Source organism: Crocodylus siamensis, chromosome 1 (assembly GCF_052110815.1).
Source record: "Crocodylus siamensis isolate JL-2025a chromosome 1, ASM5211081v1, whole genome shotgun sequence".
Classification (NCBI taxonomy): domain Eukaryota; kingdom Metazoa; phylum Chordata; order Crocodylia; family Crocodylidae; genus Crocodylus; species Crocodylus siamensis.
Genome location: NC_143395.1, coordinates 46,658,418 through 46,685,457, shown reverse-complemented (window position 1 = coordinate 46,685,457; position 27,040 = coordinate 46,658,418). Strand labels below are relative to the sequence as shown.

Here is a 27,040-nt window from a genome sequence, read left to right as displayed (position 1 = left end):
AAATAATTAATGTTTAATTATATTAAAATATGGAAATTAAGCTCCCTTTATAAAGAAAAAAAAATGTGCAACAGAGAAAGTAGAATACAGAAATTATTTCACTTGTACCTCTAAGAGGTAATTGCAAGGGAAATTTGTTTTATTTACAAACTTTGCTCCAGCTTTTATCAAGACAGGAATAGAAACATTAAATTTTAACCCAGCTAGCATAACAAATTAAGATACCACATTTATTAAAAATAAAAATAGCAGAAAATAGCTATTTATCTAAATGTCCTGATCTTGCAAAGCTTTGCGGAGGCACAGGGACCTGCCCATGCATTATTAGTTGAAGGAGAGGGGTCCAAACTCCTCATTAGAAAAAGACTGGCAAGGTAAGCTGCTCTGAAACAATGGAGGCTTACTCATTTTTATCTCCTGTAAAAGGTACATGGAAAAAAAGTAAATACATTAAAAAAAACACAACATTTTACAAAAGAAGAATTAAATGCAAGAGCCAGCAGGGTAAGAAGAGCCTACTTTTTAGGCTACAAGTTCTGATGATGTCAGCAGAAACTCATGATTCATTACCTCATAGTCATCATTCATTAGAAAAAGGAACATGAAAGGCTTTTAAAATTTATTTTCTTCTATCACACATAATAAGTTGCAGTATATACACATCTATAAACTCCAGATGTTAAATTGCATGACTCAAACAGCAACATGTTATATTACAAATCTAAACATATAAGTGCTTTAAAGCAGTATTTCCTGACCCTTTGTAAATGGATGAATAAGTGTCCATTTCCATAAACAGCTTAGATGGCATGCTACTAGCATACAGCAGTAACTTCTTTTATATGTCCTCCAGACTTCGCTTGATAGCTTCTTGCAGTTCTGCATCTTGCTCTGCATAAGAAAATTAGATTTTCAAATTGTGGGTTGGCAACTCATTATGTACATACTTATGTCAATATCACTTAAAGGAGAAATACTTACTACTTTAAAACTGTGTGCAATCACAGTCAACCTTATCAAGGCAATTTTCATACTATGTATTCAGAATTCAAAAATGTGCGAAGCACCATTGACTGGAATGTGCCAATTCTTGCATTAGGACACTTAGTTAAAGGTATGCAGTAGAGGTGTTTGTTATAAATATTAGATTGAGGAACAAAAATGAACAGAAAAAGCCAACTACAAAAATAACTGAACAAACTTAAAAGATGTGTCAAATAGAAAAGCTTCAATAAAACAGTCCACTTCCCAGTCAATAGGTATTCTATGCACAAAATGGGCAATCATAACAGACAGTGCTGCTGCTAGTTTCATTAGCAGGGCCAAGAAATGAGCAGAGAAAGAAACAATGAACTCTAGCTTTAGTAGTGTTCCATCCAAGTCAGAAATAAAACATGTTGGTAAAGAAGTACAGAAAAGCTGGTACTGCATTGGCCTCTGCAGATAAAGAAGGCATATCTAAAACGACTATTAAAGCTCCTTTTACAACCACAAAATACACACGCAAGTGTACTGCACTTGTGCTTGTTCACATGGTTTAGTACTGCTTCAGGGACTGAGCTAATTCATTAATAATAAAAATGCTCCTCTGTTTTAGAAAGCCACAGCCAGGTTCCCAATTACAGACAGTTTTAAATGAAGGCTGAGTAGTTTGTGACAGTGATGGTAATCTAATTATTGCCATGAAAATGTTGATCATATTTAGTACAATAAACATTTAAAACTTTTTTTTGACAAATTCAGGTTATTATTCTAGACCTGGTACAATCTGGATTTAGATCAGGACATGCAATTGAAACCATTACAATTGTACTGATGGATGAGCTCCTGCTCAACTATATTTGATATTGCTAACAGTGAGGATCAACCATGCATGGTTTAGGTCCTGCATGGAGGAAAGGTCCAAAAACAAAGAATCAACCACAGCTAGAACTCCTCAATGAAGTCAGAGTTTCATAGTTGGTAGGGTTGGAAGGGACCTGAGCAGATCATCAAGTCCAACCCCCTGCCATGGCAGGAAAGAGTACTGGGGTCAAATGACCCAAGCAAGGTGTTCACCTAGCCTCCTCTTAAAGACCCCCAGGGTAGGAGCCAGCACCACTTCTCTTGGAAGCTGGTTCCAGACCCTACCCGCCCTGACCGTGAAGTAGCGCCTCCTGATGTCTAGTATGAATCTACCCTCTGCCAGCTTGTGACTGTTATTCCTGGTCACTCCTGGCAGTGCTCGGGGGAACAGGGACTCCCCCAATGCCTGCTGGTCCCCCCCTGACTAGTTTGTAACAGGCCACTAGATCCCCCCTCAGCCTTCTCTTCTGGAGGCTGAACAGGTTCAGGTCCCGTAGCCTCTCCTCATAAGGCCTGCCCTACTGCCCCCGATCATGCGGGTGGCCCTCCTCTGGACCCTCTCCATGTTGTCCACATCCCTCCTGAAGTGCGACGCCCAGAACTGGACGCAGTACTCCAGCTGCGGCCTGACCAGTGCCGCACAGAGGGGGGAGGATCACCTCCTTGGACCTGCTTGAGATGCATCTGTGGATGCATGACAAGGTGCGGTTAGCCTTCCTGACTGCATCCCCACACTGCTGGCCCATGTTCATCTTGGCATCAATGATGACTCCTAGATCCTTTTCTGCCTCTGCACTGACAAGAAGGGAGTTCCCCAGCCTGTAGGTATGGTGCTGGTTCTTCCTCCCCAGGTGCATCACCTTGCACTTGTCGGTATTGAATCCCATCCTGTTCTCATTCGCCCACCCCTGTGACCTGTCTAGGTCTGACTGCAACCTATTCCTCCCTTCTAGCGTGCCCACATCTCTCCATATCTTAGTGCTGTCAGCAAAACTGAACAGGGTGCTTTTTACCCCCTCGTCCAAGTCACTGATGAAGAAGTTGAACAGTGCAGGCCCGAGGACCGAGCCCCGAGGGACCCCACTGCCCACATCCCTCCAGGTCGAAAATGACCCATCCACCACCACTCTCTGGGTGCGGCCCTCCAGCCAGTTGACACCTACACAGTCAATTGGGTCGCCAACACCACAGACCCCAGTTTCTTAATGAGAACGGGGTGAGAGGCAGTGTCAAAAGCCTTCTGAAAGTCCAGAAAGACTATGTCCACTGCTACCCCTGCATCTAAGGATTTGGTGACCTGGTCGTAGAAGGCCACCAGGTTGGTCTGACAGGACCTGCCACTGATTAACCCGTGTTGGTTACCCCTAAGCATGATCTCCCCTGCTGGCCCCTCGTGGACATGTGCCAGGATAATTCTCTCAAAAAGCTTGCCCAAGATCGAGGTAAGACTAACCAGCCTATAGTTTCCCAGGTCCTCCTTCCTCCTCTTTTTGAACATGGGAACCACACTGGCCCTCTTCCAATCCTCTGGCACCACACCAGAGCACCATGAGTGCTCATAAAGCCATGCCAGAGGTCTTGCAACGACCTCAGCTAATTCCCTCAGCACTCTGGGGTGGAGATCGTCCGGACCAGCTAATTTAAATACATCCAGTTCCTCCAGAAGTTCCCCGACTAGAACCACTCTGACCCTTGGCCTGGGTGCGCCTCCCCTGGGGCCTGAGGGGGTCCCAGTGGGGGGGGCTGATCCAGTCCTTGCTCAGGAAAATGGAGGCAAAGAAATCGTTTAATAGGTTAGCTTTGTCATCTGGTGTGACGACCAGATTTCCTAGCGTGTCCTGCAGGGGTCCCACTTTACCCAGTACCTTCTTTTTGCCCCCTATGTATTTAAAAAAGGACTTCTTGTTGTCCTTGGCTAGTCCCAGTTCAATCTCCACCTTGGCCTTCCTGGCTGCCCCCCTGCATCCTCGAGCAACCACAATGTAGTCTTCCCTGGTGATGGCACCTCCCATCTATTGCGTGTACGCTTCCCTTTTAGCTAGGAGACATTCCTGGATGCTTTTGGTAAGCCATGGGGGCTTTTGCACCCTCTTGCCCCCTTTGATCCATGTTGGGATTACCTCCCTTTGGGCTTGGAGGATCATCTCCTTAAGGAGCCACCACTCTTCTTAGACCTGACTTCATTTTGTTTTTCTGGCATGCTGGCACTCTGGCACCTTCTAAGGTAGGCGTTGTGGGGATTTTCAGTACTCCGACCAAAAAACACTGCCTACCCCTGATCTAGTTCAATCCCCGACTCAAAGCAGGACCATCCCCAACTTGATCATCCCAGCCAAAGCTTTGTCTACCTGGGTCTTAAAAGCTTCCAGGAATGGAAATTCTACAACCTGGGAAACCTGTTCCAGTGCTTTGCTACCCTCCCAGTGAAAAAGTTTTTCCTAATATCCAACCTAAAATTCCCCTGCTGCAATGACCATTGCTCCTTGTTCTTCCATCTGCCACCACTGAGAGCAGTCTAGCTCCATCCTCTTTGAAACCCCCCTTCAGGTAGTTGAAGGCTGCTGTTAAATCCCGCCTCCCTCAGTCTTCTCCTCCCCAAACTAACTAAGCCATTCCCTCAGTCTCGTCGTAAGTACCCCTGCCCCCTAACCATTTTCACTGCCCTCCACCAGATTCTCTCCAATCTGTCTACATCCCTTCTGTAGCGGGGAGCCCAAAACTGGACAATACTCCAGATGCGGTCTAACCAGTGCTGAATAGAGGGGAAGAATTATTTCCTTTGACCTGCTGGCAATGCTCTTACTAATGAGCCCAGTATACTGTTAGCATTCTTTACAATAAGGGGACACTGTTGGCTCATAGTCACCTTATTGTCTACTGTAACCCCAAGGTCCTTCTTTGAGGAGCTGCTGCTTAGCCAGTCAGTCCCCGCCCTGTATTGGTGCATGGGCTTGTTCTATCCTAAATATAGGATTTTGAACTTGTCCTTATTGAACCTCCTGAATTTTTTTCTCAGTCCAATCCTCCAATATGTCAAGGTCTCTCTGAATCTTATCCCTACCCTCCAGTGTATCTACTACTCCCCACAGCTTCGTATCATCTGCAAACTTGCTGAGGGTGTACTCCATTCCATCTTCCAAGTCATAGATAAAAAAAATATTAAACAAGACAGGCCTGCGGACCATCCCCTGGAGAACTCCACTTAATACCAGCTGCTGACCAGACAACTATATACACAAAGGGCAGGTCAAGCTAACTGCATGCAAATTTACAGCTTAGTTCTAAACAGGCTAGAATTGCCCAGCCAAGACCTATTGTTTAACTCTGAACTAATTACATGCGTTTCAGGAACAACGCCACTGAAGTTAATGGAGTCAAACTAATTAAGACTGGTATGAAGTGACGTCCCCAAAAATGAGGCCTTCAGTCCTCTAGGGAGGAGTTGAAAGTTGAACTCCAGTGAAAGTTGAGTCAGGTGGCATTCTTTTCTGACTAGTGCACACACTTTTCTTTATTTTTCAATATCTGCTTATTGTTCATAAATGCTCAATGAACCAAAGAACTGTAATTAAACTATTTGACACTGCATTCTTTAAGAGACGTTTGACACAAATTATTATGTTCTGTAATTCAGTTTCTAATTCTCTAACCAACAGGTAATCTCTCAAATAAGTGAAATGAAAATTAAAATATACCTTCCTGTTTCTTTGTTTCTTCTAAACTCATCTGCACCGTCTTTTTAATATCATCTTCATCTTCACTGTCTGAAACAAATACAAAAAAAAATATTCATTCAGATTTATATGCTGCCCTCCCAAAATAAAGGTTGAAGACAGCTTAAAAATGAAATAAATCAGGGGTTTTCAGCTTTTTTTGATCATTGCCCCCCACCAGGCAACCAGATGCAGAGCAGTGTACCCTTGGCTGCTGAGCTAGAGGAAGGGTGGGGTTCACGTGACTGGATGCAGTGGCAGCAGCTGCCACGTGCAAGCTCTCCCCGCCCCGCCATGTCCAGGTGGGTGGGTGATGCCTGCGAGGCAGTGTAGGATGGTGCATGGCAGCGCTGCATCCCCACACACTTACACATACCCCCTAGGGCCTTCTCACATACCCCAGGGGTAAGTGTACCCCCGGTTCACAACCCCTGCAATAAATTATAAAAACAGTTACATATGTTAAAGATGTGTGCAATACATTCTCCAAACAATGCCCCAGAATTTAACTCTACCTGCTCAAAACCTAACTCTAACATCACTTTCAGAAGATGTCCAGGACCCAACATTGGGGGAGTAAGGGGCGGGGGGTGCTGACCGATTTTGTGGACAGATCATGGGGCCAGGCACCATTTTCAAGGACTCATCATGGCAGCACCCCCCACCGCACATTTCCAAAGGCCTCTGTACCTAAGACACAAATAACCCAATAAGCATGAGTTGAGGGTTGTGTACATACTACTCAATATGCACATGCTCTGAGGGTATTTGTGCACCTAAGTTGGGTCATCTAAAAGAGCCAAATGCACTTATTATTTGGCCCTAAAACATTTTCCTGTATCTCCTTTGAATAGCAACATCACTGATCCTTTCCCATTTCTAAAAATGCAGCTGGTATCAATCATAGGTCACAAGTCCCCAGAGATGCCAGAAATATTTTGCTGCATTTAGGCACAAGACACCTAACAACAGAATGGTCTCACTCCAACCATCTGGCAAGATTAGTAGTCAATGCTGGAAAGGATCCAAAATACGTCTTTGGGTAGGAAAGGTACCAAAGTATGGCCTTACCTTGAAAAAACTTGAGGCTGCAAGGGGAGTGGAAGGGAGGGGTAAACCCTTCCATAAAGATGCTTTTCATTTACCAGCTACCTAATTTTAATCTCAACTGCAGAATATCTTGTCTCACACAATGGTTTTTGGTACATTGGATAAGGGGGTCTTATGCTAAACCAGTGGCTCCCATCCTTTTTTTGCTGCAACCCTAAAATCCAGGTTGCAACCCCCTCCCCTGCTGCCAACTCACTCATGCCCAGCAGCGCCAGCAGAGCCTGGACTGGGCAGGGATCATGGGAGGGCAGCAGCAGAGAGAGCTGTACAGACTGTGCGCTGGGAGAGCCCTGCAGGCAGGAGGGGTGGACCCAAAAACAAAAGAGTTGAACCAATTACTCCACCCCTTTATTTCCTGGGATGAGCACTAAAAACTTAGGGCATTTTTACATGTGTTCTGAGGGTGGGGGGAGGTGCTTTAAGTAGAGCAGCTCTCAGAACCACTCTAAAAAAAAAAATCGCCCACAGTGTCTCGTGTATCCCTGTGCTTCAAAATGGCAATGGGGGCGCTTTCACTAAAGCTCGAATGAGCTTTAACTAAAGTGCCCATACCTTCATTTTGAAGCACAGGAATGCTAATACATGAGACGCGGAGGCTGCTGGAGACATGTTAATCAGCATTAGTAATTATAATGTGGAGCAGCCTCCCCACACAACTACAGGTACCCTGAGATTCTGAAAAGACTGACTCATGGTAAGTAGGAGAATGTGGTTAGATCAAATATGTCCTATTTCAAGCCAAGGTCTTCCTGATAACTTCCTTGGAGGATTTTATTTGGGAAACCTGACAGAGGACCCTCCTGAGTAGGTGAAGCTGAAGACTTCAAACTAGTGACTTATGTGTAGGGGTAATCAGCATAAAGCTATACCAATGGTATCTTAAAAGTGATCAAGTAGGGTCACTTGATTCAGCGGTCCCCTTCAGATAGCTGAAGGCATCAGTTTCCTTGTGAGGGGACTGCCATCATAACAGGTGTTAACAGATCACATCATCAACTGTCTGCAAAACTCCTGGATTTTCTTAGCTTGCCCTTAGATTACTCCAAGACTCACCTTTTCACAAAAAACACTGTGGCTTTAGTGACTGGATGCACTATACTGATGATCAGGGGTCAGCAACAGGCTGAATCTATGAGGCAGCCACTTTGCCCATTCAGGGGACTTTGCTTCTGTCAACATGTGTCCAAGTAGCAGGGAAGCAGTGGAAGTACAAACAGCCAGGTGCTATTACCAGCCTGACACAGATCTGAGCTGGGTCACTCTGGCCCACCACTGAAAAAATATTGCTGACTGCTGATCAAATGTGATGTGAATGTGCCTATTTTTAATTTGAATATGAAGGCATCTCATTGTATTCTGAAATAAGAATCAAGTCATTGTAAGGAGGGACTGGATTCATTTGAAATTTTGCAGACATACCACATTTAGCCTTGCCTACCTGAGAGAATTTTTGCCAGTTGTACCAGCACAGCCTCTCTGTGAAACAATTATTCTAGAATAAGAGCAGTTTTGAGTTATGATTAACCAAGTTAAGATCAGAAGAGCATTAAACAAGGGTTGAGCTTTACAGAACTGCAGGTGTTTGTTCCACAGGAACCACCCATCTGTCCAGAACTTATTCCATAGTCAATGAAAACTAAACTGTACTAATTAAGCCCTCAAAAGAGGAGTAACTACTATAGGTCAAGCCCTGCCTTCTACTTCAGCCTAACTTGTTTCTGTTCTTACGCCCAAAGCCACTTTTATTCCAAGAATAAGAGCATCTATGGTGGAGTATATTAGTATAGGTTTAAAATAACACCAAAAGGTCCGTGTCTTTTATTGATCCTCGACAAGACAGGATCAATAAAATATTAAATAAACCTGCATTCTATAATCAGTAATTTTCTCCCTTCTGTAGAAATAAAATAATCTAAGGGTCTCCTATACATTCCACACTCTCCCCAAGAATCACATTTCCCCCTTTTCTTCTTTCTGGACAGTTTATACCATAAAGGGAACTACATGCGTTTATTCCACCCAAGTGTCCCCACAAGCTGCCACCACACAGTCCTCCCAGGGTGATGCTTATTTCTAATCAGTGCCAGCTTATCTGGTCTCAGACTGCCTCCCCTCCCAAGGCCAGCCTAGGTTCAGGTTTCTAGAGCAGCTCCCTAGCTCCTTTCCAGTTTGAGACCCTAGCCTTTCCATCTCTGACCCTCCCTGGTCATTTTGTGGCCCTGACTGAAGAAGATAGCTTTCAGTTCAGCTCAAGAGAGAGGAACTTTGTCTTTTGTTGGGGAGAACAAGTACAACCTGAAGTGGCAAAAGCAGACAGCTCTTGCTGAAGAAAATCAAGTCTCCAGGTTGTAGCCGTATTGGCCTAGAGGAAAAATAAAGGCATTTATTGACACAAAGGCCACCTGAAAGAGGTTTCGTTTATTCCAGGAGGTTAAGGATTCCTTCTGTCCCCCATTCAGACTGCACAGCTCTGTAAGCCCAAAGTTTACTGCAGCTCTTTTCTTCCTAGTCTCCCAGATCCAGAGAGCTCAAACTCCTTCCCTGGTCTCTGTCTTCAGATATTCCCTCTGAAGCAGACTCTACTTGTCCTCTCTATTGCCATGTTCATCTCAAATCAGCTTCCCTGGAGTCTCCTGGGTATAATAGGCAATCCCCACTTTGTTGAAGTCAACACAGCTATTCAAATTTGTTGATGCTAGAGGTCCATATTGTCCCACATGTAGACTGGGCTCTTGCTTCACTATCTTTTTAACACATTCCTTCCCCATGGCTCGCTATATAGGTACTAAAATGCATATTATAACCCATATACAAACACTTTTAACACTATAATAAAACCCACTGAACTGCCAGAGACTCTAGGTTATTTTTCCCAAAAAGGTACCAAAAGGCCTTAGCATGACTGTTAATTCTGCTAATGTCTGCAGAAAGCATCCCAAAAAAATGAGACAGCATGAGACGAAGGGTTTTTTTGTTTGAAAATTGTTTAACAAAAGAGATAACAGACACTGACAGCGGGGCTGATAAGGTGGATTTGGCATTTCAAATCAGAGAGATAGGAAAATGTGGAGAGAAAACTGGGAGGAAAAAAAAAAAGGAGGAAGCCGGAGGAATCTGATACAAAGCAAACGGAAAATTCAGAGCTCCCAGTAAACTCAATCCTGCAGTGTGACTCAGCTTTTCAGTGCACATAACTTGCACTCATCAGTTCAAATCCTGTAAGAGTTGGCAAGTCTAGAGCCAGCAAAACTGTAAAAATTTCATGCAAGTTGACAAACAAGGTTTCTTTAGTAATATCTTTTATTAGACCAACTATATCAAAGAGATATTAAGACATATTTGGGCAGAGAGTACTCTTTCTAAAGTCTGTGCCCTAAAGCACAAACATCTCTCTCAACTATACAGTTGGTTCAAAAAAAAGATATTGGCAAAAAATCATTTTTTCTTGCATATTCCCTGGACCATCATGGTCTACAACTTTGAATCCAACTACAAAGATCATGAGAGCTTCTAAGCAAGACAATCACCAGCTTAGTAAGGGAAAAACAAATATCAACCAAGCTGTCCTAGCTAAAAATCAAAATGTGACAGGGATATTAATTTGATCCTTTGAAATCTTACAATACTAAAAGCTTGCTGGAAGGCCAAGAAATCCCTAGGACTTATAGCTCAAGATGGTAACAACACACTACTACCATTTCATTATGCAAAAAAGTTCATGTTTGTACACATATTTTATAGCAGTTATCTTAAAAACCCAGCACAGTTATTAATGACTCTATGGGATAATTATAACTGGCATGATGAGCAGGCACCTGCAGGTGCCTGAGTGGGTGAAAGGCAGTTGGAAGATGGAGCCTTATGCACTGGGACAGGAGCTGCCCAGCTGCAGCTTTGTCCCCCCTCCACTGCAGCTGGCTAGGCATGTGAGCTTCCCCACGGCCACCACCCTTCCCTGTGCTACAGGGGCAAGGAGGTAGAGCCACTTTGGATTCCAAAACAACAGACAGTGTAGATTTCAGATCAACACAAACTACAGATTCAAAGAACGATGGTTATGGTGATGTCAGTTTAAATCCTGTTACTGGTGACTAGCATCTCAGAAGTGTGGGAGCAAGGAGTACACTTCAGTCACAGGTTGAAATACTACTTTCCCAAATTCAGCACGCAATTTAACAAGCAAGTTCAATAAATAATACCGGGTATAGCTTGTTAAGACTGTGTGGAATGCGATTCTGGACCCAAGAGGGTATACCGAGTAAGGCCAGAAAGTCCAAAAGTTAGTTCTTCAAGAAGTGGCAGGCAGGAACAACCCGGCAGGGGGAGGGGGAGTCAGAAATATGACTATTGGGTAATAAAGCACCAAGGATAAACAAATCATAGCTGTTTTTCTCAACATTAGTATCCATTTATTTTACTGGATGGATTCTGCTCATTCTTTATATACTACCTTTTGTGGTATCCGAAATGCTATTTAATAAGGCACACATCATGTCTCCGTCTATGTGATGAGGATTTAGAATGTGAGCTGATCGATGAGTCAACTTAAACTGCTTCTCCAGTTCTAGAAAACTTTGGTCTCCAGAAAGAACAGTAAAAGGAATTTGTTTGGGGAGGTGTTCATCCAGACGGCCAGCCTAGACGGGAATAAGGAAGAAATTAAAACATTTTAGGTATCACACAGTATTTTGATATAAGTAGGTTTCCCGGAGAAAAATTTCTTCTTAAATGTAACATTTAAAACCAATTTCTTTTTCTATTGCCAGAACCTGCTTTCTTGTTATTAAGTATGAATTCTACTAAGTAAATCAGAGATCCATATGAAAAAGAAGATAACCATATCAATGTCACTAGAGAATATATTCACTCTGAATATTCAGTTCTTTACTTAGCACAAAACAAGACTCTCCACTAGTATTTGTGTTTGACATAATAGAAGGAACACACTCATGGAAACTTTGACATCTGAACTTAACATACAGCATTAAAAATAAATATATCTTGATGCAAGCACTAACATGATTTACATGGACAAGAACAATGGTATGAAACTTACTGTCAACATGGGATTTTCATAAATACTTATCAATGGCTAAACTTTGCTCTTATCACTGCTTCAGTTCTTTCTAATACTGAACAAAAACTTGAAAATTCCACCAACGAATTCAATTTAATTGGCCTAATCATCTCCCACCCAGCTTGTTCCAAATAGCAAAATAACCAGCAACCACACACAGTAATATAACGTACTTGCATGCAGAGTGCAAAGTCTGCAGCTTCTCTTCTGGTCCCACAACGTGGATGAAGGAAGAAACATCCTATCTTATTAAGATAATCAAAGATTTTGCATTTATCTGGAGGCTTCCAGTTGCTACATCCTCCTAAACAGTGAAGCAAAAATAGATACATGTCATTGATAAGCCAATAGTAAAAAGAGCAAGTAACTAACTTTTTTTTAACCAAGTATGGTGTATTATTGAATACAAATGTTGACAAAAGAAGTATCCTGAATTCTATGACCCCCAGTAAAACTTTTCAAGTTAGTTTTTATATCAATTTCTTGGTTACTCCTGGAAAAGCCATCATATTTATAAACATGTACCATTTCAATTTATCTCAAATCATTGCATTACCAAAATAAAAAATGCTTAATGCAACTTCTGAAGTTACTATCATGCAGTGTTACTCCCACAAGAAAATTGGGTAATATATTTTCAACAAAACCATTTAAGTGGTGGGAGGAGGGGATTAGCATAATTAGTTTAATAAATGTGTACAGTCTGTTTCTGTTTATAACATCCATGGTTCTAAACACTGAAGCTTCCAGAATGGCCAGCCTGAAGGAAAAAAAGCCCTCAGTAAGAGTTGTGATCACCTAATACTGTAAATGAAGGTATCTTATTGGTAAGAGCAAATATGCAGAAGTCACCAAGGAAATTCCTCAAATCAGTTCTCTTCCCATTATCCCTCCTACTCTCAAAGTCACAGATGTGTTATTTATTATGCACAGAAGTGAAAACTTCTATTATGAAAGGGTTATTCAACAATGTAAAAGAAAACACAAGGGCATTCTGTAGCTGGCATATAGTAGTATTCTTTAATCAGTCGCATGAGTATGTTAATAACGTGCAATACATCACTTTACATTTTTTGTAGGTTACTGCTAAACTCCATGGGCTACATCCTATTCCACCAATTAAGCACCCAAGCAGGATGACTTAGAATTATGCTTAGTGCTATAACAACAGACTTGAGGAACTTTAACAGCAGAGAATAGGCTCCTGCCCCAGGTTGGTATATTCAAGTGATCTAACTCTGGGTACGAAAAAGATCACGTTCTTTGCCCTTCTTGGTTCTATAAAGCTCTATTAGATTATTTGTGCCTTTTTGTTAAGCATTTACTGATATTTCCTGAGATAATCTTTACCTTGAAATCCCCAGATAAATGTCCCTTGATTCAGGCTAGCCGGAAGACGAGTGAAAAAGCTTCCCCAATTGTCTAAATCCACCAACACAATGTGAGTCATGGTCTTGAGGTAGTCAAAATCTGGCAGCTCCCTGTCTTGAACTGTATAAAATATACAATGTGAGTGTACCCAAATTTGTTTAAACTGAACATTAAAATTTCAGACATGTTTGCAAAAATAAACTCCCAAATAATTGTAAGTGAGAATTATGGTCAGTACTATTTACTACTGATATTACTCAGGCTAGATATCAGGAGACGCTACTTCACTGTCAGGGCGGCTAGGAGCTGGAACCAACTTCCAAGAGAAGTGGTGTTGGCTCCTACCCTGCGGGGTCTTTAAAAGGAGGCTAGATGAACACCTTGCCAGGGTCATTTGACCCCAGTACTCTTTCCTGCCATGGCAGGGGGTCGGACTTGATGATCTGCTCAGGTCCCTTCCAACCCTACCAACTATGAAACTAAACAGAATTATTTCCCTAGTGATTTTTTAACCACTTGGAATTTATATGTAGCACTGACACTGCTCCATGTGAGAAGTCTGTTTGGAGCTCTGTATGTCGCTATGTCTGTCTTGATCACAAAACTGGAAGTACTCAGCACTGCTCCATTGATCTGGACATCAAAGCCAAGTCCTGTATCACACCAACATCAGCTATTTGTTTTTGTTTCTAGAAGTAATAAAGTAGTGAGGGTGGAGTAAAAAGGATATTCAAGTTTAGTTCTCAGAGTTAAAATTACAACTTTGAAACTATGAATGGAATATAAATTTTTCTGTGTGCAAACTAGAGATGTGCATGATAGTCTTCTGAATTTTTGGTTTTTACCAAATTTCACCAATAAATTACCTGAGGTTTTTTTATTGAAGTTATTTGGTTTTTACTGATTTACATGTTTTCACGCACCCCTGTGCCTTGTGGGACTTGTGCAGTGGTGGGAGATGCGAGCCCCTCCCCATGCCCCTTGGACAAGCCGTGGCTCTGTCCCGTGCCCTGCCCTGGCTAGACAGAACCTGGCAGAGCAGGCATGGGGGTCCTGAGGGGTCCATCCCCACCAAGGCTGGCCTCACACTGGCTCCCCTGTTCTGGGCCCTCAGGCAGTGCGGGGCCAGTGCTGGGCTGGGGCGGATGGGTTCTCCCCCTAGCACACTTTCCCATCCAGGGGGCACATGTGCACATGTGAACATGCTCTCAGCCCTCCAAAAATTTATTATTTTCCCCAATTTAAACCAATATATTTTTTTCTGTTCTTCCTTTTATCCTGATTTCAACCTGGTATTTAAGTTTGGAATATAAAACCCGAAAAACTCCCGGAATTTTGTTTTGTTTAAAGAACTGAAAATACAGAATACTAATGACAGAATACAGGTTTACTAAACAACTGCTATACAAGTGAACTACAGCAATGATTTTTCTACTGAGTATTAACACTACAAAGAATTTCCATATACCTTCATTAGGTTCTGGCGAATGCGTTTTCTTACTTCTTCCTTTCTTTCCATCTATGGGTCCCTTTGAAGAGGGAGATTTTGATCTTTTAGGAAACTTTTCAGAAAGCTTCAGTTTGTCAGGCTTCTTACCCACACAAGCACCGCTTGCTGTGAATTTAAAGACATTGCTTTCTTCTTTTGAACTGAACTGTGTTGTATCAGGCTTCTGCAAGAAGCAATGTTTATCATGGTAGTGTTGATGGGCACTCTTAAGATCAGTAAAATTTTTGCTGCATGCACTACACTTCACAACATACGTCACTTGGGTGCACTTCTGTGTTGGGTGACTGCTGAGGTGGTCATTCAAGTCTGCGTAATTTTGTGCTGTTGCTGTACAGAAGCAACAGCGAAACCACAGATTTCCTTTTTTTAGCATGTTTTTCAGACAAATATCATAATCTATCTTTCTAGTTGCTTTTGAGACGTAATCTTCTCGGCAGCCACAGCTTAGATAGTTTTCTTCTTCTAATGGCAAAACATCTTCTTCAATTTTTATTGATGGTTCAGTTTGCTCAGACACAAACATATAATCCATGCTATGGGAAGACTTATAATGTGTTAGAAATTCTTCCTCAACATCAAAAAAGAGATTCCCACAAATACCACAATAATATTTAACCTGCATTTGTTGACTGTGGTGCGTCTGGCAGTGTCGGTATAGCGTTTCTATTTTACGAAAGTGATTTTTGCACAATCCACAGCAATATTTGTGAAATTCATGGCTTTCTAAAGACATGCAATGCTCTTTAACACTACCTTCAGAATCAAACATTTCCTCACAAATGCAGCACTGCCATTTTCCTAAAGTGGGATTTTTCCCAGGGGACCGCTCTATAGAGATAGCAACGTTTTCTTCACATTTAACTGAGGTACTACAAACTGTGTCAGAAAATGGCATAGATTCATCCTCTAGAGCTTCTTCCTGCTCAAAATAGTAACTATGTCCACCATGAAATTCAGTCACATGTGCCATAACATTCTCTTCTTTTGATAAATCTGCATTACATGCTCGACACCAGAAAAGGAAATTAGTCAAGTGTGCCCCTCCGTGGAACCGACTCATATGGAGGCTGATAATGCTTGAGTTTTCAGCAAGCTTCCCACAGACCGCACATTTATAACAGATTCTATTTGCTGAAAAAATGTGCTTTTCTACTGACTCTTCAGAAGAAAACTTCAAAAAACATTCACAAAACCAGGCTTTTATTTTGCATGTATCATCTTGACCTAATTTTATTCCAACTTCCTGATTTTTGTTTTCTAAATTATTCTTCTGTTTTGAAATGGCAGAATTATTTTCATTAGCAGACTCACTCAAAGTCAGTGGTCTCTTAAGTAGTGATGATTTTGACCGATTTATTGTCTGGCTGATATGAGACGAGTTTTTCTTTCTTCCATTGATATGACAGAAAATCAAGATGGATTCTTCCATTGTGGTAATAATTTTAACCTTGTGCTGAGTTGTTTGGTTATGCTGTTTGATCTGGTTGTCATCAGCAAAGAGCTTATCACAATTTTGACAGCGACCTCTTGCTACAAATATTTCTGCCACCTGGGAAATGCTCTTCTCCGACAGTACTACAGGGCCAGAATTTCGACAACGAGTTCTAAATCGGACATAAATATAAAAGACACATTCAGAGCTCTAAACATTTCAGATTTCAGCTGCACCTACACAGTAAGCATTTTAAATACCCAACCATTTCTTACCACCAACTGCATTGACAGAGAAATAATATTCTTTCTGTATGTACTTTAACAGGTTTAATTGCATACTGACCAAATGATCCCATACCTAGCAATGTTTTATCACTGTACTAAATGACGTGCTAGTACCAGTACATGCAGCTTTTCTTTTTAAATTATTTCTCTTTAAAAACACTGACTTAATAAATATCACCATTTTGGTTATATTACTTTATTTCCTGAATTTAAAAGTGGATTCTAGCTAGGCATATATAGACCTCTGAATATTCACTACCTAGAAAATACCTGTTAAAGAAAATCAGGCAACCAAAAAGCCCTCTGTATTTCTGTTGTACATTTTTAATGCCTCAATACTCTACCAAATTAGGGCTCACCCATGCTGGGAACAGCATACTTTGCTTCCAGATTAGAGGCACTTAAGCATAGCATTGAGGGAATATACTCAAGCTGAAAGGCCTCTTACAGGCACTCACTGGCACTAGGCTGTTGAGGATGAGGATGTTGCTGAGGAGGAGTAAATTGAAAAGGGATGACAGCTGGTCTGGAATGGAACAAGAAATCACTTATACATGTAATCATTCTTCAATCTGTAACTGGGACGAGGTAGGGAGGCATATTTTTTCCTCTTTCCTGGGTGTTATATGATCAAAGCTCTCTAGTGTTTCACTCCTGGGGTAAAAGTGGAAGGACTGACCCACTTACTCATCCTCTCATATTTTTGAAGGACAAGCTCTACACAGCTCCTCTCTCCCCACAAAGCCTAACACAGCTTAATTATGGGATCAGTTCACCTATCAATATTTCTTACCCAAATGATCCAAACATTTTTTTCCCCCCTACCTCTTAAACCAAGGAAGGGAGCAGTAGATTGATCAGGACCTTCAACTGATCCAGTGGTGTGCAGAGTTCAAGCAAGGTTACAATAGTAGGCACTACTGGAAAGGCAAGTCTTAACACGATATGCATAACATTATTTGTAATGGATCTGTAGGCAACACACAAACCAACAGCTAACTTTATGATTTAAGGGGAAAGATGGATAGAGGAAAAATTATTGCAACTACTGAGGCAAGCTTCTTTGGGTAGATGTGAAAAACTACCCAAAGAACCTTGCCTGCATTATGTCCTTAGACCAACACGGCTACAACCAACAACCTTGCTACTAACTGAAGGATTTCAATACATCTCTGAGATCACCTGTCTTAAAAGATGTAGTCACATACACTGACATCCACTATCCTCATATGATTTAGAGGATGAGGGCTGTCTTTGCCTTATTCAGCTTGTAGTTTAGTAACTGTGCTTTTTACCTTTCCAATCCTGCCTTTGCTGAACTCTCTCATTTTGTACCCAAAAAGCCCCTAATGAGTTTTTTCCCCTTTTTATTAATCCGAGACATATTACATTCCCCCCTCCCACAAATGAAATGCTTTCATTAGCTTCTTGCCTTGCGCTTTACATATAAACAATATGCCCTCCCTCCTGTGATCTTGCTCTCATCTACATCTCTGCTATCTTTTTCTTTATATGCTCTTTGCCCTTTCAAGTCTTCTCTCATTACTGTTCCCTTGCTCATACCTTTCACACCTCTAGCTCTTTATGTTCTATGCTTTAAGTCTTCCATTTTCTATTCACCCACAATCTGTTCGGTCTCCTCCAATTCTTTTCTTAAAATACTTCTTTCAGGAACACTTCCTCCCCACTTTCCCCAACTAAGTCAGCTCTCTGAATGGGAAAAATTTTGCTCTTTAGAACTACTGTATAAAATTATGGCACGTGGTTTTAGTACATAACAGTAACGTATAATAAGCAATCCCAAATGCTTAGGGTATTTTAAACAGGTCTATAATACTCCCCAAAGGATTACATTTGAGCCAATACTAACATATCACAAGCTGAAACAACTAGGGTAGAAGTGGAATTTACAACAAGTTTGACACCAAACTATGGAGCTATATGATATTTAAAAACATGAGAACAACAAGTAGCTACATAGGCACATTCATTTCCTACGGGTAAACTCTTGCAAACCTGAAGTGTGCTGTTAGCTCCATATGTGACCCCAATGTCTGGCGGCAGGATGTGCATTTAACCTGGAATGGGACCTCTTTGCATAAGGATACCAGAAGCTTCTTTGCGTAGGTTGGAAAAGGCAAAGGAAGTGCAGTTCCTGATTCATCTGTAACATGACATGGTATAAAATGAAGCCACATATTCAAAACCTCAGCTTGAGATACTTTAATTCTATGAACAATTACTATTCATCATCCTTGCCAATTGGTAGGAGCATGTCCCAGTCTCCTCTTCTGAATTCCATTACTGATCCCCTCTTTGACTTTGGCAAATGATGTTTTTTTCCTCTGTCATTAAAGCCTGCTCCCCTAACTTCTTTGCTTTTATTATATTTCCACATTTTTGGGGAAAACACATCAGTGTGTAAGAAAAATACATAACACTACATACAAGCTTGTTATAGTATCTTTTGGAGTATCTCCCTTTCTTCAGTGCTTCATACTATGTTTCTTAGACTGATTCTAGGGGCAGAACTATATATCTAATAGATTCTCTGTACTGTAAGACTAAAAATAAACTAAAAATTTTTAATGGAAAAAAGAAAAGGAAGTAGTTTCTGAAATAAGCTTTGTAGTCATTATTATACAATACAACATCCCCTGCTGTATTGTAAGAAAGTAGTATCAGAGTTGACTGTGATAATGCCATATTTACATGGTTAGTTTTTAGGCTAGAACTGCACTTTAGGGTCATAAGGAATATATTGCACCTTTCTCATTCAAAAAAAATCAATTCCATTATATATTTTTGCAGTCTCATCCACTTGCTAAGTGTTATTATATACTATACTTATTATTATACTAAAACTCAAAAGCTGATTTAACAGCTAACACTGAGTGACCTTCAATTAACAGCCATCACCACAACTGTTTTACAAGTTCCCATCTGTACAACTGTGCAATCAGTTGAATTGTACATGGAACAGTGAGGGCTTTATTTAGCCACTAGGCTTTATTATTGGTGATGTGGGAGTAAGGGCCTCTCTATACATTACATTTATGCCACAACTAATGTGTTAATCACAGTATCAAGGGCAAGCGTACTAACACATATATCCAATTTAAGACACCATAGAATGGCAAACAGCAGCTGGAAAACTTTTCAAGTTGCAGGTAATAACAACTCAGCTCATCTGGCACAGAGCATCAGCAGCAAGTGCTTTCCCTGTGCCCACATGGGACCAGACAGCTGGGAGCTTTGCCTATGCAGCTGTGGCTTCTCCCAGAACCCTGCTCCCCAGCTGGGGCATACGCACAGCTTCCAGCTGGTGAGAAAGTGCACCAGAGCCAGGCATGTGGAAGCTATATTTATGCTGCTGCAACTTCTGGGGTGAGAGAAAAGGAAAGATGGGGGAAAAACAGGAGGGGTGACAACATCAACAGCTTGGATGAAAATTCCAGCTGCCTGGTCATGGCACAGCTCCCAACCAGTTGGAAGCTGTACCCAAGCCACAGCCGATAAGAGTTTTGGGGGTAATGGGAAAGAGCAGTGGCAGTAAGAGCACAGCTGGAATTTGCCCAGACCCAGCACAGCTACTTACTGCTTAGCCCTAGCATGAGCACACACAAAGCCACTGGGCTCCGTGGGCTGGATCCAGCCTGTCAACTGTATGTTGCCAATCCCTAACGTCAGGTATTTTTATGGCCAATTTGTATGGTGCTTTAAATTGAAGATGTGGCAGTCTAGCCCAAGAAATTCGCTGATTGGTGGGCTCCCTGCCCATGGTCTGCAACCAACCATGATGATTTAGAGTGGAGGATCAAATTCCACACAGGGCCCAAGACATAATGAAGATGTTCTGTTACGGCAATGAGGAGTATAAATCTACTTCCAATTTAGAAAACGTAACGAGAACCACTAATGCACAAACAGATATGAAATCCTAAAGCATCTCTCTTTATATTAGCAAGATACCAAATCTTGGAAGAGGACAATGCAAGTCATATGGCCTTCATATTTTGTGCATTTCTTTCCAAATTAAGAATCATCTTAGAAAGGCACAGAGGTAATGGTTTTCTTTCATTTACAGTTGAAAATATATTGCCTTACACTGCTTAGATACAATATCAGAAAGACATGAAGTCACATTCTAGTTACAACATACCACTCAATTTAAAAACCTGGAGGAAGTGATTCTTTCCAGACATATGCTTCAAACATTCATCTCTTAGGCTGAAAAGAAGGAAGCAGTGAGGACATGCAAAGCACTGAATAAGCTGTGGAGGGAGATCTCTTTTATGCCCATCATTTTCATTTATCTGAAAGATGAACAACATAACTAAAGTTAAATAAAATCCAATGATATTAAAAGAAAAGGTTTTCAGGTTTAAATAAACAGGTGTTTAAATATTAGGTAGAGTTTTAATAGACCACTTAAAATGCTGTACTATTTCTCTATGCTACAGTTCAGTACAAGTTACTAATACAAAAGAGAATTTTAAAGGACATTCTTTCACTTTCTGAAATCCTCTGCCTTGTCCCTACAGGAACAAACAGACCTCATCATTTTTCACCACACACCCTCAACTTATTCCCCAAAACCAGTTCCTTCCCATGCACTGAAACAGCTGGGGGAGATGATGTAATTTACAGTGTTCACAATACAAATGTAGAAGAGACAAAAGGCTGCAGTTGCTAGAACCCCTACACAAAAATGACCTTTAAAAAAAAAGAGGGAGGTGCAAGAGAATATACATCCCTCCCCATACTCTGTTAAGAAGTATTTTTTTTAACTTTAATAGAAATATTAAAAAAATAAAAAAACCCATACATTTAGCCAGAAGCCAGCTCTACTATAGAGAAATTTCAGCACCAAGAATGGGAATTTATAAGCAACTGAAAACTGGACCAAACAATGAAATAGATTAAGAAACCTTATCTGTATGCCTCTCTATCAGTTCTGCTCAAGTACTGCCTTCCTTAAGATTATGTACGTGTACAATCTTAAGTTATGATGCTGGCAAATCTGAAGCTAAACCAAGTCAAGTGACAAGGGAAAACCTGCAAAATGCTGTTGACCCTCTTGATCAGAAATGAATTAACTTTCTATGCATGATCACGTGCCACAAGTTGTCAGCCATGACAAAAATCTAAGACAGAGTTAACACATAGTCTCCAAATAAGCATAACTGAAGGTAATCTGAACTCAGACTTAGTACAGAAGATGCATGGGTTTTCACCAGATAGAGGTATCAACTAGACAAGCATTTTCCAACCTTTTTTGCCCCACAGCATACTTACCTAAATAAAAAAAGCATCACGGCACACCAGACAGAGCAGGACAGCAGGAGTAGGTAGTGAGTGGACAGCTTGGTAGCATTTTGGGCTGTCTGGCTGGAGCCACGCTCCCCATCTGTCTGTGTCTGCAGCAGCAGCAGGCAGGGGGTGTGGCTCCAGCCCAAAATGCTAAAGCACACCAGTGTATATGGCACACTGGTTGGGAAATGCTAGGCTAGACAAAGACCTAAATAGGGGACCTCCAAAAAAGGGGCTGTAGTTATGTCAAAGATAACTGTTTGAAGAACGTTACATTTAAAATTAGATTTTTTTCTTCTTTTAAAGGCCACATTTTACCCTAAAACACAAGTCCCTAATGAAATCACTGGGAGCCAGGTAAAATGGTCAAACTCATTTAGATGTACCTATCACCATGAAATTAATACCAGGTACAAAAAGACAAAAAACTTGGTCCTGATAGTTAAGAATTCTACAGCCTTACTGGCAAGTGACTAGGCTCAAACCAACTCAGCAGGTGCTTAAGTAAGATGTAGGTGGAAAAAAATCAAGTTTTAGCAATTCAAATTTCCTGCCCTAAAAACTCATTACGTACCTAAATCCAGCCTACATCTCCATTTTGACCTGCCAGGGTCCCTAGGCAGTCAGACCTGGGCATATGCATCTGTGCAGAAGGGACGCAGAGTGAGACACTTATGCAGTAAAGCCCAACATGTTCCAGAGAGATTCTAATTGGTCCTGGGAAGTGGCCAAACTCCGTTCAAGTCCCCAGAAAGGGCTACTCTTGAGCAGATCAAAAAACACATTCAACTCCCACTGACCGTTTAATTCAGCTCAGAGTTATAGGTAGGGGTGGTGCCTCTTCCCACTGGCTGCCCAATATCTTAGTGGCTAGAGCTTTGCCTAGGAAAGTGGGGGCCAATTTTTTTCCACAGACATGCCCCAAAATTAGCCTTGCACCATCTGAATTAGTGCTACTCCAATCCTCTTCCCCTGCCTCATCAACTGCTCTGCTTCCTGCTCCTTACCCAATCTGCCTCTGCTTTCTAGCAAGTTCTAGTCTCTGCTTCCAGGTTTATGTCTGTTTTTAAAACTAGTGACTGTCTACACGTTTCAACAGTGATGGGAAGTAGGGACAAGAACCTACAAGACAGTCCTATCCACTGGGCTACAGAAGAAAATCTTCTTAAGCTTCTTCAGGCTTGTGCCCCTTTAGGCCTTTAACTCTTGACCCTTGGCTGCCAGTGACTCCAGTTGCTTTGACACAGCAATATTCAGTCACATGAATACCTAATCAGATATTCTTACCTTAGATACAAGATGTTCGCAGTACTCCTGTGAGGTAACAAATCTTTTAAAACATATCACACAGGCAACGGCACTAGCTGGAGCTCCATGGAGTGTAATTGTTGGGTCACAAGGAGAATGATCAAATCTATAAAAAAAGGAAAACAACAAAAATGATTCCACTAAGCAAAAGAATAGGTTTCCTTGGAAGAAAGTACAGTAATTTGAAGCATCAGGGTTAAAAAAAAACCCAGCTAATTAATTGTCCGTTCAAGCAAACAAAAACAAGATTGTTAGGCAGTTTCACTGAGTATTGGCTAATGTCATTCAAATCCCAGTTTGTGTGTCATAAGTGTAATGATGACTGAAATTTGCTCATTTTAATGCTTACTAAGCAAGGGGAAAAACAATAGGATTAACTAGGGGAGAAAGCATCAGTTTTTAAAAATGCAAGTTTTAAGGCAACAACAGAAACACTGAAAAGTTCCTGATGTTCTGCCTGTATAAAAATTCATTGCACACTGGCAGCCTCTTTCCAAAAGGAATACTAAAATTATAGGGCAGTATGATACAGATCTGAGGCAATGCCTCACAATCACACATGTTCAGTGATGTTCTCTTTTGACCTGGGATATACTCTTACCTTTTCAGGTGGCCTAACAGAAGATGCCCATTATCAAATTTTCTGTTGCAATGCATTACAGGACATAAAATAGGACTGCTCTTCACTGGTGTCTGGCCTGCCCTCTGGAATCCACCTGCCCTCTTGAATCCACCTCTTCCATAATTAACCATACCTGGCTTGAGACCTGTATTGTGAGACAAAAACTTTCAGGTACACAGCCCTGACAATATCAGAAACTTTTCTTTTCTTTAAAATGAAGCAACTGAACGCTTACCATCAGATTATACTGACAAGGCAAAACAAAGCTGTTATATTACACAAAAAGAGGGCTTTGATGAACCAGAAAGGTTTTATTTTACTCTAGGAAAAAGACCACAATTTCATAATTTTCAACTGTTTATGATAAAATGATTTATGCATGCTGATTCCAACACCTACTCAATATATATACACACACACACTATACAAATGGATACAGATATTTAAAATCCACTTTGATTCCTTATTTATTATATAAAGAAAAAGGATTTTTCCCCCTATCAATAAGTTGTGCAAATTAGATTTCTACCTGATGGTTTTGTCTTTGGAGGTAGCTAACATTACCCAAGTATTTCCTATACCCAGCATATGGAACACGAATGTTAAATAGTACGAAAAACATGTAAAGAAGAATTTTAAAGCAACAATTGATTGTATACCTCTATCACACAGGGAAGCATTGCGCTAAGACACATCATACTAGCTTCTGGACAAGTGATATAAATCTATTACTGACTTGCTTGCAAAGCTTCACCAACTTGAAAAATGGAGCTTATTGGCAGACATGCAACACTGCCTCTAGTCAGTAGCTAGTGCATGTAGAGCTAATGGGCATGTCTAATAAAACATGTATTGCGTAGCAGTATTCTAAGTACTTTGCTCCAGGACAGGAGGAAAAACAAACCCCAGACAAAAAACCCTGTTTTTACTAGGCTGCACACTTCAAAGTTGTTAACAAAGTGCATGGTTAGTTTTTCTCACCTCATTAAGATTCTTACCTGTTTCTTAGAGCACCATATACCTCAAATAGCAGCCTTGAAATTGAAATTTCACAATTTATATAATTGTAATGTAACCATCCTCCATTTGAAAGTAAAACCGTGTGGCCAAAGGGTTCCTATACATGTAAGCTGTTTACATGCTTAAATGATATGCAATTATACAGTTTGTTATAATGCAAGTGTGGCAGGGCACTGTTGGTGCCTGCCATTTCAAGAGCTGAGCCAAGCAGACAGCAGGTGCTTGAGTGCGGTAGCCATTTTAGATCTCTGGCCACCTATATAATCAGAGCAGTTCCCTATTGACAGGCCAGGCAGTAACATCGCCTGGCTGCAAAGCTGAATGCACCACCCAGGAGGTAAGGGCAGGAGCTGCAGGGGATGACTGGAGTCTTTTGGTCCTGGGCATGACCTAAAACTGCACCCTGCCGGGAGTGGGTGGCCTGAGGGGGCTCTCAGTGGTGTGGGAGCCCCCAGGAAATGCCAGGTGCAAGACACCAAGGGGAGTGCAGCCACTTTAACCCATGTGGGGGTGCAAGACCCAAGGAGATGAGGAGGCCCAGTGAGAGGGCAGTCCCAATGAGGGCAGCGATGAAGAGCCCCAGTGGGGGGAGGGGGAACACAGAGAGCTAGGAGTTCAGCATGTGTGGGTGAGGGTATAGAGTTGTCCAAGAAGGGGCCAGGGCAAGCTTAGACCCAGTCAAGTAATTGGCTGGTCACTACCCTGGTGAGGGTCATGGGAGATGCCCAAAAGACAGTACATCTGCCACCCAAGGTATGAGCTACCTAAAGCCTATGACCTAAGGGGCCCACTCCACGAGGGAGCAAGGCCGTACAAGTTGTCAAGGCATGAAAAAGACGCTGTGAGAGCGGGTGGAGTGAGAGAGGCCCTAGTGAGGAGAGTGGTATGAACGCGTGTGCATCTGAGGCCTGACAACGAGAGCTAAGCTTGGGAGCCAGAAGCATTGTCATCTGGATGTCTTCTGTGAGGCTTGGGCTGCGGTGTAGGGGAGGAATGGAGCTGCAGATTGTGCCCCCTGGCATCAGGACAAGAATAGGCAGCCTCCTGCCTAATTAACAACATAATTATTAGGGCTATGCGAAACAGAAGCATTCCGTTTCAACCAGCGTTTTGACATTTTGACAGAACAGTGTTCTGTTTCGACTTCTGTTCTGAGTTGAAACAGCTGTTCTGTTCTGTTGAAACGTTTTGCCATTTTGACCCCGTTTTGATGTTTCGCCCATAGAATATAATGGGGAAGGTCAAAACAAGCTATAACTTTGTCATTTATGGCCAGATTTGGATGAAACTTGCAGAAATGGTAGCCCCTTCTGGGGGCATGAAGCGTGCTTAAGTTTCAAGAAGATAGGTGCAGGGGGCTCGGAGAAACTGCACCCCAAAATCTTTAAAGCAAAACTCACGTCACGTGTATGTGTTAAGCCACAGTGGGGTCAAAACTGCAGATGTGCTAGCCTCTACTGAGGCCACAAAGCCTGCCAAGTTTCAAGGAGATAGGTGCAGGGGCCTGGGGAAACTGCACCTAAAAGGGGTGGACAAGCAAAACTTGTGACATGGGTGACACTGTGCGTTAAGGCTGCAGGCCTGCTAGCTCCTGCTGAGGCCACAAAGGGTTGTGCACGAAGGGAAAACCCCACTTTGCCACAGTAAGCAACAGGCAAAAATCGGGACCTGCAAAGTATTATGCAAGCAAGCAAATTATGCACTTAGCCAATATGTATTAGGTGGAGTACATCAGAAAAGCTACCACTCAGAGTACAATGTTAGTACTTTAAGTGACATGTATTTGTTTACTACTGACATTTAAGGCAAATGCTGAATAATTTATTCCAAATGTTGATTGATTGAAGTGAGACAACATTAATTTCTAAATTTAAATCATTTCAGCAATGGGTCTGAGTAGTCACTCTTCAACAGCCATTGTTTATTATTTCATATTTAAAATTCCCCTCTCTTTTAATTAGTTACCTGGCATTTTTAGCCACTGGTCCACACACAATTTTGCTGCTTCTGTGTCACTATGTCCCCGAATAAATTCCAGCTCCTGCAATCCATGAGCATGTTGGGAATCCACTTTTTCCTGAAGGGAAGACAAATTAAATGAAGGTAATTTGGAATATTCAATTAACTCAAGTAAACAAATTAATATATCAGAAACCTCATATTTATATCTATCAAGAAAAGTACATCCATCTATATTGTACTGTGACCGAATGAGGTAGCCGCTTTACAATTTAACAATGTTTATTCATTAATAAATTAGATAGAGGAAAACAATCAAAGTCTAAAAATCTTAAATTCCATCACTTCTCCACATTAGCTGAGAATTCATTATGACAAGTGCACTGCAGAGCCCAAATCTCTCTCCCATCACTGACATTAATCTGCCTGAACTTGTGTTGAATGATGCTCGTGTTGGTTATCAAATTTCACTT

At 41.5% G+C, this 27,040-nt stretch overlaps 1 protein-coding gene across 2 annotated transcripts in view; it reads right to left on the bottom strand.

Annotated features, from left to right (window-relative positions):
- Positions 1–211: 211 nt before the first annotated feature.
- Positions 212–27,040, bottom strand: part of ZNF451 (zinc finger protein 451) — a 47,161-nt gene continuing 20,332 nt past the window's right edge. For both annotated transcript variants that reach the window (XM_090034435.1, XM_090034444.1), the window contains 11 exons: positions 26,574–26,685; positions 23,568–23,733; positions 22,946–23,072; positions 20,508–20,661; positions 18,362–18,509; positions 14,585–16,230; positions 13,096–13,236; positions 11,919–12,049; positions 11,119–11,305; positions 5,541–5,609; positions 212–891 (listed from right to left, as the gene is read on the bottom strand). In XM_090034435.1, coding sequence (XP_089890561.1) covers positions 839–891; positions 5,541–5,609; positions 11,119–11,305; positions 11,919–12,049; positions 13,096–13,236; positions 14,585–16,230; positions 18,362–18,509; positions 20,508–20,661; positions 22,946–23,072; positions 23,568–23,733; positions 26,574–26,685 — 2,934 coding nt within the window. In that variant the 3' untranslated portion in view covers positions 212–838. The remainder of the gene's footprint in view (positions 892–5,540; positions 5,610–11,118; positions 11,306–11,918; positions 12,050–13,095; positions 13,237–14,584; positions 16,231–18,361; positions 18,510–20,507; positions 20,662–22,945; positions 23,073–23,567; positions 23,734–26,573; positions 26,686–27,040) is intronic.